This window comes from Typopeltis vanoorti, chromosome 2, assembly GCF_054136105.1.
Source record: "Typopeltis vanoorti isolate ZY-2024b chromosome 2, IOZ_Tvanoo_1.0, whole genome shotgun sequence".
Taxonomy (NCBI): Eukaryota; Metazoa; Arthropoda; class Arachnida; order Uropygi; family Thelyphonidae; genus Typopeltis; species Typopeltis vanoorti.
This window is the reverse complement of record NC_143550.1, coordinates 68,503,009-68,516,814: the sequence shown is the minus strand read 5'-3', so window position 1 is coordinate 68,516,814 and position 13,806 is coordinate 68,503,009. Positions and strand designations below refer to the sequence as shown.

At 36.1% G+C, this 13,806-nt stretch overlaps 1 protein-coding gene across 2 annotated transcripts in view; it reads left to right on the top strand.

Annotated features, from left to right (window-relative positions):
- Nucleotides 1-13,806, top strand: part of Pyroxd1 (pyridine nucleotide-disulfide oxidoreductase domain 1) — a 218,284-nt gene that overhangs the window by 40,988 nt on the left and 163,490 nt on the right. For both annotated transcript variants that reach the window (XM_090411724.1, XM_090411723.1), the window contains exon 3: nucleotides 1,217-1,336. In XM_090411724.1, coding sequence (XP_090267850.1) covers nucleotides 1,217-1,336 — 120 coding nt within the window. The remainder of the gene's footprint in view (nucleotides 1-1,216; nucleotides 1,337-13,806) is intronic.

Sequence of the window (13,806 nt, the reverse complement as noted above, 5' to 3'; positions counted from 1 at the left end):
CATTAGCACTATTCAAAACTGAAACAATATAGGGTTACAAAAACCAATATAGGATTGTAATCATCTACTGAATTTCAAATAAGTATTGTTTTCCTTTGAACTGTAATAGTGTATTCTCTTGTTTATTCAACTGTGATCAAGATATGAGCTGGTAAACATGCTGACTTATGTCCATTTTGGAATGTTGTTAACTGATCTTTTATTCTTTGAAGATGCCCTTTTATGAAGGGTGAAACATATAAGGAGAAATAAATTCTGTATTGCTTATTTGCCATTATTTAATCCATAATGTCATTTAGACATGTTTTTTATGCATTGGAGATCTTCATTGTAGCTATCTTACCTTCTATCTGCTGTTAAAAAAATCATGAGCCTGAACTCTATGGTGAAACTTGAGTTTTTAGAAGTCTCAGGGAGCAAAATTCACTGACATCCATTGGCTGTTATAACTTTGTGAAATTGCTGCATTAAATATCCATTTTTGTGTCTAGTTCCATGTTTAGCATTTCTGATCATAATGCATGCACAGACTGTATACATGACATTTGCATTCATAGCACCAGGCTGCCCAGATCTTTCTAAGTTTGATTCTATTACTAGCTAGAGACTTTTTTAATCAGCCCCTGAATTAGTCTCCTTCATAGGCAAGTAGATTTTTTCCTCCCAGAAACTTGGATTTTTCACCTCACATTACAAGAAAATCAACTATAGAAATCAACTTCACACACACATAATAATAAAAATAACAGTTCATCACTATTGTTCAGTAGTGATGAACAGTTCATGGATGTACTGCTTCTCATCAAATCCATGTTTTGTCTTTTTTTTTTCCCTCACAAGATGTAGAAGACTTTCAGATCTCAACAGCCTTTAAGGTTATCTTGTTTTTAAGCATCCTGAAGAACAATAGGAATATTGCAAGATGATGAAAAAGACAATATGGGCATGCATCACTCTATTTGCCTTTCTCCTGATTTTGTGATATTCCTTTAGTAATTTCCCAGGTTTATCATAAAATTTTACTTTCATATGCAGTTCAGCAATCGGCATCATGATGATAATTAAAGACACTTCACATATAAAAGTGTATTAGAAAAAGTCAGTTTTTTTAATATTTACTGGAAAAATAAAATCACTTGATAAACTTTCTGAGAGTTCTTTATATACTATTAAATTAAAAGTTTGTGCTTCACACTTGCACATTTTTGTATTTCAGGTGACAAGGATGCTTGAAGATTTTGAGATTGAAGAGAGACCAATGGATACATTAGAATCTCATTGCCCTAATGTGAAAGTCATTCATGCTGCTGTGATTACTCTGGAAGCTGAACATCATGTGAGAACATTTTTTTCTTAATTTCTCAAGCTAATCTTGATTTTAAATATCCTTGCATTCTGTTGAAAGTTTATTTTTCACTTGGTTAGAGTATAATAAATTTAGTTTAATCCTTTATCCAAGTGTGAGCAAATAAAGTTTGCGCCTGAAGGTATCCTCGGGACTGGGGTAAGGTGGTACAACACCAGGGCACTCCTTGCAAAGGTGGAGCAAGCTACCAACACTCCTAACTCAGTATCTCCCATAATGCAAAACACATCTCCTTGCGGATATGTCTACAGATAAGGTGTTGTACCACCTTACCCCATTCCTGAGGATACTTTCAGGTGCAAACTTTGTTTGCTCACACTTGGATAAAGGATTAAACTAAATTTATTATACTCTAACCAAGTGAAAAATAAACTTTCAACATCTTTCTCTAAATCCAGAGTAATTTATTAAAAAAGGGTTGCACACCATTTGGCATCTCCTATAGGTAGAGATGACGCTTCTGCCTGTTATCTCCACTTGGGCCTGGCTCCCACTGAAGAGACCTCAATAAAGGTCGAAACTAGTCTGGGTTGTGGCCCTTCCCTTAATGCATAACATTAGACATATCCACAAGGAGATGTGTTTTGCATTATGGAAGATACTGAGTTAGGAGTGTTGGTAGCTTGCTCCACCTTTACAAGGAGTGTCCTGGTGTTGTACCACCTTACCCCAGTCTTGAAGATACTTTCAGGTGCAAAACTTTGTTTGCTCACACTTGGATAAAGGATTAAACTAAATTTATTATCCTTGCATTCTGTTATGTTAATAAGTAAAATTATCTAAAATTAACTTATTAAACTAATTAGTATGTTATAGCCAAGTTACTTGTTTTTCAGGTCCTGAATAACATTGTGATATAGTGGTAATTCTTTATCATCTGCTGTGTCCATCAGGTGTTTGTATTTGTGAAACTGCTTTGCCTATTTGCAGGAAGAAAAACAGATAATGAGAAACTTTGTCATTCTTATCTTAGAATGGTTAACTTTAGTCCTGTCTGAAATAGTTTTTCTTGTCACTACAGGATTTGAAAACAGGTGACCTCTTCAACTGTTATCTTTCGTAAGCAAATGATGTTATCTAAACCACCTTCTTCCATAGAGATATCCAGTAAAAATATAAAGATATATACTTATTGGGGAAAAAGAGAGTTGATTTTGTTAGTTGGTTATTTGATAATTATCTTGAAATGCTTTGCAGTTTCCACATTTAAAGAGTGTGAGAGAAAGAGAGAGACCTTATAAACTCATGGAGCTATACAAGCTTTTACAGAGCATGCTTTTACAAACATCCATGTATGGTGGAATTCGAGCCCATGGCCTGTTTGTTGGAGAGCAGGTGTATATCTACTCGGCCCACCAGGTTGGCAATTCAGTTTTAGAGTTTCAATTGAGAAAAAAAAAGTTGTTTTCATTTTTGTCATTATAAAAGACTGCAGACTAATTTTATTAATGCTGTGAAAAAGCTCATCTTCTTTCATTGACTGAATCCTACTCAGTAGCCTTGCCAATGTGATACTCTACACTCATCATTTTACAAACTTTAAACTAATTGGAGATGTTAATCTCAGCTCTTCACTCTATGCAGATGATGTTATGCTTTTAAATAAATCTAGTAGAAGTCTGCAAGATTCCCTGACTAAATTGAATAACTGTTGTAATAAATTTGGTATGAAAATCAGTAATAATAAGACAAAGACAATGAAAATAGGCAGAACATTGAAAATATCAACTGCATCATCATTATTCTTATTATTATTATAGGCAAGTCCAAGGAGTCCTTAAACATCGAGGGAGGCCCTAATATATCATGTCAAGAACAACTATTCAACATCCACACAGTATCTATCATACTTTGCCTTGAACTCATTCACAGTCATGGCACCCACAACAGTCTCTGGCAGCTTATTCCACTCATTCACCACTCTCCAAGTAAAAAACCTAGTTACAGCCTTGCTAACCACACTCTTGCCCAGTTTCCATGGATGGTCCCTAGTCCTCCCTCCACCAGTCCTGTTCTGAAAAATATCCTCTGAATTAATCTTATAGAAACCCTTCAGTAATTTGAATGTCTCAATCATATCAACCAATTTCTGCAACCCACAAATCTTCAACCTGTTCTCATAAGGTTCATTCCATAGACCTGCTATCATCTTGGTCACTCACCACTGGATCCTCTCCACCTCCTCCCCATCCAGAAGAAACTCTGGCACTTAGATCTGGGCACAGTAGTCAAGATGGGGTCTTATCAAGGCTTGATACAGAGGAACAATAACTTGCTTGTCTCTGCTCATCAAAGTATTCTTCAGTAACCAAGTGATTTGATGAGCTGATTTAGCCACTTTTGCAGTGTGCCCCCAAAACTTCAATTCCCTATCCACCAACACCCCCAAATTCCTGGCCTCTCAATCTCCTGGAGTATAGTTCCACCAATGTGGTATACTGCTGCTAATCTTTTCGCCCCAAAATGCATAACCTTACACTCTGCCACATTAAATTGACATCCATTCTCCTTAGCCCAGTCCTCCAATCTATCCAAATCATCCTGCAAAATTTTGACATCATGTGCATTCACTATTGCTCTACCCAAGGCTTCATTTGTTTGCATCATCAGCAAACAAATAAACAGTTCCTCTCAGATCCTTTCCTATATCGTTAATGAACAAATTAAATAGTAGTGGTCCAAGAACAGAACCCTGTGGCATACCACTAGTTACAGGCCGTCTTTTGGACTCTACTCCTGAATAAACTACTCTCTGATATCTCTCCATCAACCACCCTCCTATTCATCTCACCAACCCTATATCCATCCCCATATGTTGCAGTTTACTGATCAGAATTCCATTTGGTATCCTGTCAAAGGCCTTAGCTAGGTCCAGCAGTATTACCCATTACCCAGTTCAGCTGTCACTGTGTTATAATGTGAGCAAGTTACTGAGGCATTATCTACCCTTCACAAAACCATGCTGTCCACCATACAGTATCCCATTATCATCTATCCATTCCTGTATTTTTCTCTTGACTACTTTCTACAAAATCTTGACAACAACTCCTGATATGCTGATCGGTCGGTAATTTGCAACAGCAGTCTTGGAACCTCCTTTATGCAGTGGAACTATTTTGCTCTCTTTCCACTCCCCCTTGGGACTAACACAGACCTGAGACTCAAATTAAACAACATGGTCAAGGGCACTGACAATTCTTTAGCTGTTTCATGTAAGACCCGAGCTGGTATACCATCCAATCCCACAGGTGTATTCACATTAAGGTTTTATAATATACTATTCACCTAAATTTCATTCACATCAATTCGTATATAAGCTATTGGTTCCGTCATTCCCAGTATCACCACCTGGATGATATACTCTTGCAAAGTGCTCGCTCAGTAGTTCCACTATATCAACTGATTCCGTTACCTCCCTACCATCGGCATTCCTTAAAATCATTCTGCCATATACATTTTTTCTTTTACTTGCAGCATATCAAAAACACTGTTTGGGATTCTCTTTAGCTTGCATGGCTAATTTCCTTTCATAATCCCATTTTGCTTTTCTTACCACACTCGTTACCCTTCTGGCCTGTGCTTTATACTGTTCGTGTGCCTGCAGGTCACCTTTCTCCTTAAATTCCCACCACAGTTGTTTCTTTTTTTTGCAGCTCAAGCTTGATGGTGTTATTCATTCATTTAACCCCTACTTGATTTACTATCCAGACTCTAGTTATAGAGTCATCCATTACCGCTTCCCATGTACTATCAACCTCCAGTCCTTGCAGTTTTACATGCCATGGCATTGAACCAAGTAATCTCCTAAGCTTGTCATACTTACCAGCCCGATAATTCCACGTGTACTGTCTTAAATGAAAATTCCACGCATTTAGCCACCTCCCAGGTCAAGACCTTATGATCACTCTCACCAATTGGTGGCAACATAGTCATATTCAATACAGTCAAATTCTCAGATGCAATTACTAGGTCAAGCACTCTCGAACCCCTAGTATATTCTATTACATGCTGTCTCAGGTAGTTATCCCTTAATAACTGCATAAAATCCAATTCCTTCCTCCCATGTGTCCTCTCCTCCTTCCAATCAATGTTACCATAGTTGAAATCCCCCATAATAAATATCCTCCTTCCACTCATTGCATCTATTTGCTTATGCATACTATCTCCACAATCTATTCCATCACCTGGTCTGTATCAGCCACCCAACTGTATATTTTGTTCTGCTAGTCTCAATCTTACATCAAATAGCCTCAAATGTGCTATTTTCACTCTCCTGCTGTTCAGCGTCTATTCTCCTTGGCTGCAGTTCATTAGCTATGATCAATAACACTCGTCCCCCCCCCCTCCTTCCATGTTTTTCTCTCTGTCCCTCCTGAACACACTATACCCTTCACATTCTATCCCACTAGCTATATCATCTTCTGTCAGCTATGTCTCACTAATGCCAATAATCTGTGGCCAGAAAGAGCCAACCAAGGCCAAAAATTCTTCCTTCTTGTTCCTAATACTCCTGACATTAGTATACATGAAGTGCAGAAGCTGTTTGTCCCACCCCTATCTTGATGCCTTATACTAACTATCCCATTCTGATTTGTTGTCCTTCGTACTAGCTCTGGTATATTATACACATTTCTTACACTCAACTGCCTTGCTGATGTCTGCATATCCACTCTCCCCCCCCCCCCCCCCAATAGCTCTAGTTTCCCTGATTCTACACATCCACTTTTACTTCATTCAGCAACACGTTTTCCAGTCTCCGCACACCAAATCCATTCAGATGCAAACCATCATGAATGGAGAACCTATAGAACAAGTAAAACATTTCAGCTACTTACACAAGAATTTTAGTGAAGATGGTAAATTAAATATTGAAATAGAGAACTGATTCAACAAAACCGGTATTGTAGGAAGTTAACTGAATAAATATATATATGAAATAAGAGAGAAATTAGTCAGAACACTAAATTAGCTGTATACAAGAGTGTTCAAACCAATTTTAACTTATGGTTCTGAGAACTGGTTTAGAAATAAAACACATGACCAAAGACTAGAAAAAGCAGATATGAGAATCCTGAGAAAGATTAGGGGTGTGAACAGATGGCATCAATGGCAATATCATATTAAAAACAAGGATAACAGGAAAGAACTTGACATTGTTAGCATCCAGGAATGTGTTAGCAAAGTTAATCTCAGGTGGTTGGTCACTTAAACAGAATGGGAGAGGAAAGATTAGCAAAACAAATGTTCTCTGATAGGTTGGCAGGAAAAAACCCAGATGAAGACCAAGATATAGGTGGAGTGATACAGCAAAAAGTGCCTTAGAACAGCGCTTCCCAAACTGTGGGCCGCGGCCCCCTTGGGGGTATAGGTTTGTTGAGGGGGCCGTGAAATAATGAAAACAAATTTAAAATGTTTTAAGACTAAGCTGATTTTTTTTATTTTAAAAATAACGTTTTTAACTTTTATTATTCATTATTTATTATTTGTTATTTTTTATATTGTAATGGAAAATTCACAAACTTTGCTTCCTGCGTATTTCGGCGCTTAATGAATATTAGTAAATATTGCTTATTCATATGTTTCATTTCAAAGCAGTGGTTAATTGTATTTACTTCGAATGCTTTCCAGGGGAAGCTCCAAATCTTCCTGTCCGTTTCATCACGCGTTCGTAATCGGGGACTGTTGATATTGACTTTATATATACATATCAAAACTCATTTTATATTATCACTATTATCCGAGCTAGTTTTCTGTTACCAATAAAAGTTTTGCATATACTTCACACATGAAAAAAAGCTTAAACAAGTTCATGTGGGGAGATAGTAACTCTCTTGCAGTGGTAAACAACACCCCTCCCTAATAGACACTATACTGCAGAGGCAATAAAAACAAGTACTTTTATTATGCTAGTGAATAAGGTATGAGGAGTCTGTGTAATATATTTCTCAACAAATAGTGCAATTAGAGACAACTGGGATAAAAACACACTAATTAATGAGTCATCACATGTCCCCTCATACAGAAACTATGCTGTATAGACTGAAACAAAACCATATGTTGCATGGGCAAACACAGCATCTAACTAAAAACTATTGTTATTAATTAGATGTGTGTGAGTTCGATGGTGCAAGGCAGCAATAAAATTCAACCGAACGTGTTAAAATTCGTAAAAGTGTTAAAACTAAGTAATATATATATATAATGAATGTTATGGCAGTTTCACATATGGAATTCGGTTAAAGAGAGTTAGCATTTCAACTCAATTGTCAGCTATGCTTTTATCTTTCGGTCACGCGATCTTTTGTTAATATCGCACCAATCATATGCACGTTTTAATAATCTGCCTTTGCTGTCTGTTTCGCGTCAGGCTTAATTACTGTACAGGGAGAAAAGTCACAAAAGAGAAGCATGTTCCTGGTCCGGGGATTCCCTTATTCAGGTAATATTCACTAATTTCATGTTGTTAGTCTGTGGTGTGTCAGTATCGGTAAGTGGTGATATTATTTGATCTATTCTACGTTAAAAAATTTAACCCTGAGATGGATAAGTGGCTGATAAAAAAATAAAATAAAAAAAATTCCCGCGAACAACCAGAAGAAGCAGAAACAGACTCAAAAAAAAAAAAAAGGACAGTATTTCATATTTTACCAGAACAGCCCACATCGTCTTCAGAACCAAACGGTAAGAAGCAAAAAATGTAATATATGCATTTGATTTTTGCAATATTCGCTGTGTATGTTTTGTATTGAATATAAATACAATAAATATTATAATAATATATCTCTCTATTACGATTTTTTTTCGAAGGGGGGGCGTGAAATATTTTAATTTTTGCAAAGGGGGCCCTGACATCCAGAACTTTGGGAAGCACTGCCTTAGAAGACAGAAATATAAGATCTGATAATGTTGGAGTCTTGACAGGTAACAGATTGATTTGGAGGAAAATTGTTGATTTTGTAAGTTTATATAATGTTGTAAGTTTTTCATGTAGTACTATCATGATATCCAGTACACCTCTTGAGGATGCATGTCAGGAGTTTGATGATAAAATGCCTAATCATGCAAATAAAACTTTGTTTATTAAATAAAATCTATAATTATCTTCTTAACACATTCATACCAGATAGTACTGTATGCAGACACTGTTCATCTGAACTCTACTTTACAATATGTATTACAAACATCCATTATCCAATGTATGTTACTTTCACATAGGACAGAGGCTTTTCACAAAATTTATACAGGATGTTAGTTACAACTTTTTTGATAGAATTTTATTTGTAACATTAGCATTTGTAAACTCTTTTAATGATATCAAAAATGTCAAATAAAATTCAACCTGACATTAATTTGTGTGTGTGCATACACACAATATATATAAGTGATAAGTGCAGTATGAGATAGGACAGGAAAAGGGTAGTTAAAAAACCAGTAATTTTAATTGATCACTATTCCTTGAATAGCTGAATACTGTGGTCCAGAAAGAAAAGAAAACAGTTGTTGGAATAATCAAATAGCAAAGAAATAGTATGGATATAGATAAAAGAATAATTATTTCATTTCATTTCTCAATGAGTAAAATGAAATTATGGATTTCAGATACTGAAATGTGAAATACACACTGCCATTGTATGAAATTGTATGTATGAAATCATCATCTTCATCAAATTCCTGACATGTACCCTCAAGGGATGTACAGGATATGATAGTGCTACATGAAAAATTTACATCATTACTAACTTCCTATCTGCAATTTTCCCCCAAATCAGTCTGTTACTTGTCAAGACTCCAATATTATCATTATCAGATCTTATATTTCTATCGTCTAAGGCACATTGTACCATATCAATCCACCTATATCTTGGTCTTCCTCCTGGCCGATTTACTGCCAACCTGGCAGAGAACACTTGTTTTGCTAATCTTTCCTCGCCCATTCTGTTTAAGTGACCATACCACCTGACATTAGCTCTGCTAATGCATTTCTGGATGCCGACAATGTCAAAGTTCTTACCTAATATCCTTATTTTTTATATGATATTGTCATTGATGTTATCTGTTCACACCTGTAATCTTTTTCAGGACTCTCATATCTACGGTCTCTAGTCTGTGGTCAAGTGTTTTACTTCTGACTCAGCTCTCAGATCCATAAGTTAAAACTGGTTTGAACACTGTCTTGTATACAGCTAATTTAGTGTTCCGACTAATTTCTCTCTTCATTCAATTGACTTCCTACCATACCAGCTTTGTTGATTCTGTTGTCTATTTCCATATTTAATTACCATCCTCACTAAAAATTGTGCCTAAGTAGCTGAAATGTTATACTTGTTCCACAGGTTCCCCATTCACAACACAGTTGACATTTTCAACAATTCTACCTATTTTGATTGTCTTTGTCTTTTTAATGCTGACCTTCATACCATATCTATTACAACAGTTATTCAATTTAGTCAGGGACTCTTGCAAACTTGTAGCGGATTTATTTAGAAGTATAATATCGTCCGCATAAAGCAAAGAGCTGACATTAACATCTCCAATTTTGATATCATGTTTAATACCACTTTCCTTCAGAATGTGATCCATATAGATAATGAATAACAGAGGCGATAATGTACAAACTTGTCTCACACCAGATTTAACATTAAACCATCTTCCTGTACTTCCTTCAATTCTAACTGCCAACTTACAACTCAAATACAGACTAAGTATTGCTTGATATAATGCCCCATTGACACCATATAACTGTAGCGTATTGAATAGCTTCTCTCTTGGCACCTTGTCATATGCCTTTTCCAGTTCTACAAAACTTAAATACAGATCTTTGTTATATTCCCATGCTTTCTCGACTATTTGTCGTAAAGTGAAGATCTGATCCTGACAGTCTCTATTTGGCCTGAATCCAGCTTGTTCTTCACCAAGCTTTTCTTCCACAATTCTTCTTAACCGTTTCTCAAGTATGCTTGCATAGATCTTACCAGGAACACTCAGTAGGAAATACCTCTGTAATTCTCACATTCAGTTTTATTTCCCTTTTTATATATATGGGTATTATTAGAGCTCTACTCCAATCATCGGGAATTCGTCCCTCTGTCCAGGCTTTCTGAACTATGCAGCGCAACCACTGCAAGACTTTTATACCACCATACTTCAGCATTTCTAGTTGAATATCATCTACTCCTGCTGCCTTTCCACATTTCAAGCCTTTGATGGCTTTTTCTACTTCAAGTATGGATATGTATTCCTGACTGTATGCCTGTTGAGTGTTTTTTACCACTGTGCTATCATTGCTTGTTTCATTTAGCAATTTTCAAAGTCATTACTCCATACTTCAAGGATATCTTTTTCTCCTGTTTTCATGTAACCTTTATCATCTGCAATTCCTTTTACAGCACTCTTTCCTCCATTTCTAAGCTTCTTCAACAACCTCCAGAATATCTTACCACCTTCTTGATATTTATTTTCTATGTTCTTGCCAAAGTTCTCCCATGACTTTTGTTTAGCTAGTTTTACACAGTGTTTAGCTTTCTTACATTTGTCTCTGTATTCTCTAAGAGCACAAGCTGACTTATTTGCCAGGAACTTTTGATATGCTTTCTTCTTTTCCTTCACTGCCTCTTTAACTTCTTGTGTCCACCATGGAGTTCTGATTTTTCTATCCTTGCAGACAACCTCACCACATGCCTCTCTGGCTGAATCAATCAGAGCCACTGAATCTGCAAGGTTTGGTTCCTGTTCTCAAACTCTTTTATTTTTTCTTCAATAATCTTTGTGTATTTTAGTGTATAGTTCACATCTGAGAGCTGCTCGACTTTTATTCAGTTTAAAACTTTCTTTTATGTTATTCTTTTCAATACGAAATTCAATTTTATCCTGCTCAAGACTAAATAGTGATCGCTTCCAATTTCAAATTTTCTGTACACTGTGGTGTCCTGCACCAGGGAGTAAACATCGCTATCAACAATAACATAGTCAATGAGACTTTTCTTATTCCTTACCTCTTCTCTCCATGTGAATTTGTGCACATTTTTATGTTGGAACATGGTGTTAGTAATAACCAGTCCATGTCCTGAGCAGAAATCCAACAGGTATTTGCTATTATTATTGGCTTTGCTCTTTTCTCCAAATTTTCCCAAAATATTTTTGTATGTCTGACAATCATTCCTACTCTGCTATTTAGATCCCCAACAAGGACCAACTTTTCCTTTTTCATTGTGTCAGTTGCTTTTTCTAAAGCCTCAAAAAACTCCTCCACTTCTGCCTTAGTAGAACCTTCTGTGGGACCATAGGCACAAATAAGTCTCATTGCCCAATTCCCTATTCTGATATATGCCCACATCACTCTACTTGTGACTGGCTGCCATTCAAGAAGATTAGCCTCTTATTTTATGTTGAATACTATGGCTACTCCTTCTTTTCCTTGATTGTCATTTCCTGAATATAACATTTTGTATTTATTGTTCAGAAAGAAATCATCAGTTTTTGTCTTTTTTGTTTCAGTCACTCCCTATTATCTCGATCTGGTACTTATCTAATTCATCAGCTGGCTCCATTTCTTTGCCATTCAGGCTTCTTATGTTGATAGTACCGATCTTTAACTCTGGTGATGTTGAGTTGGGGTGTGCTTTCAGATTTGTTCCAGTAGCTGACTTTTCGCTGTTCGCCCTGGTTCCCTTGCGAAAACAATGGGGGCCTTGTTTAACCGGGTGACGCCCCGCTGGCATGAAATTTTGTCATGTTGTACCATCATTTTCTATATTGGTTTAAGCCAATAAGAATACAATTTGGTCGGCTAAATCCCAAATTGCCAGCCCATCCTCGTTCGTTCACTATCCAGGTAGATACCCAACAGGGTGCACCACGAGAAGGTGAGGATTGGACATTAGGTCAGAAGCCCTGGTCGGTTCTCCGCATTCCTTTAAAGGCTATGTGGAGGTCTCCTCTCAGTTATACAGCTTTGACCCTTAAGCACCCCATGAAATATGAAATTATAAAAAATTAGATTTTTATAATTCAGTTTCTGTGAGAGGTCATAGGGAGTGTGTGGGTATGGGAGGGGAGGGAGGAAAGTTGATTGGAATATTTCAAAACTGGCATAAAATTTAAATCAGTTCTGCATAGGACATTTCTCAGATAATTTCACCATATATTTTACAATAATTAAGAAACACTTATTAGTTAAATGAGCACTTTAAAAATAACAACAGCAATAATAGTAATCTGTTTTGTTTTTCAACTGCATTTATGACAAATGAATGATGAGCCCCACCCACTATTTGGACAGACTACAGTGCCTAAAATCCCAGCATAATTTTCTAGCAACTGGTGAACCACCTAACCCCCCCCTCCCCCAGAGACAATGGGGGTTAGGTGGATATAATTAAGGTCATTATATCATTATTACTCTTAGAGTATAATGATTTGCATTATACTCTAAGAGTAATACTGGCATTCCAACAGCCCAGCATCTTCCACGTGGTGCCCACTTGGACTGGAATACTTGGAAAAGCCTCAACAGACTATGAACAATAGGATGCTGCAAACAAAACCTCATCAAATGAGGCTACCTCACTGGACCAGATAATTGCGAGTGTGGGACAACCAATTCCATGGAACACCTTGCACAAAAGAGGACCTTACATTGTGCACAGAAAGAGTACAGATTGCACAAAATACTGGAGGATCATCTGACCATATTTATTGTATATAACTTATATATAGTTTCTTTTTCCTTTATATTTTACCTATTATTCCCTGTATAATTTACCTATTAAATTTAGCTGTTTTCATTGTAATGTATCCTAATTTGTTGTAAATAACATTGTACCTGTTATGTACTACACCACTTGTTTTTGGATATGAAATAAATAAACTGTATTTATACTACTGAATATATATTTGTAATATTTTAAAAATTAGCCTCAAAATATGAATGCAATGCAATTTAACAAAATTTCTTGTTCTGGAAAGCAGAAAGAGATGTTCACAAACAGTGTATCTATATCTGTAAGCATAACAACATGACATATTTCCATATATCAAAATAGTGCAAGAAATAGAATTAATGTTCAAACCATATTTACTTCAACAAATATTGCTTGATAGCCTCTTTTTTTTTTCAGAATATTTTAAAATATTTTTTAACAGAAACTTTCAAAATTAGTGTGAAAATAATTTTTGCAATATTTTCAGTAACAACACATCCCCCAAAATGAATATATCTCTTGGAAATAACCAAAATGCTTACTTAGAATTTCCTAATACAGAAAATTCCAGGTAACACAGTTCACTCTTCAAGTCAGGATGTCATGAAGATTGAAACTCGACTACAGTTAAGTGAACGTCATTCTTATAATTATTTATGATGTTCATTGGCAAAAAAGCAAGAAAGTAATCATTAAGAAACACTTATTATTAGTGAAATGAACACTCTACAAATAACAACA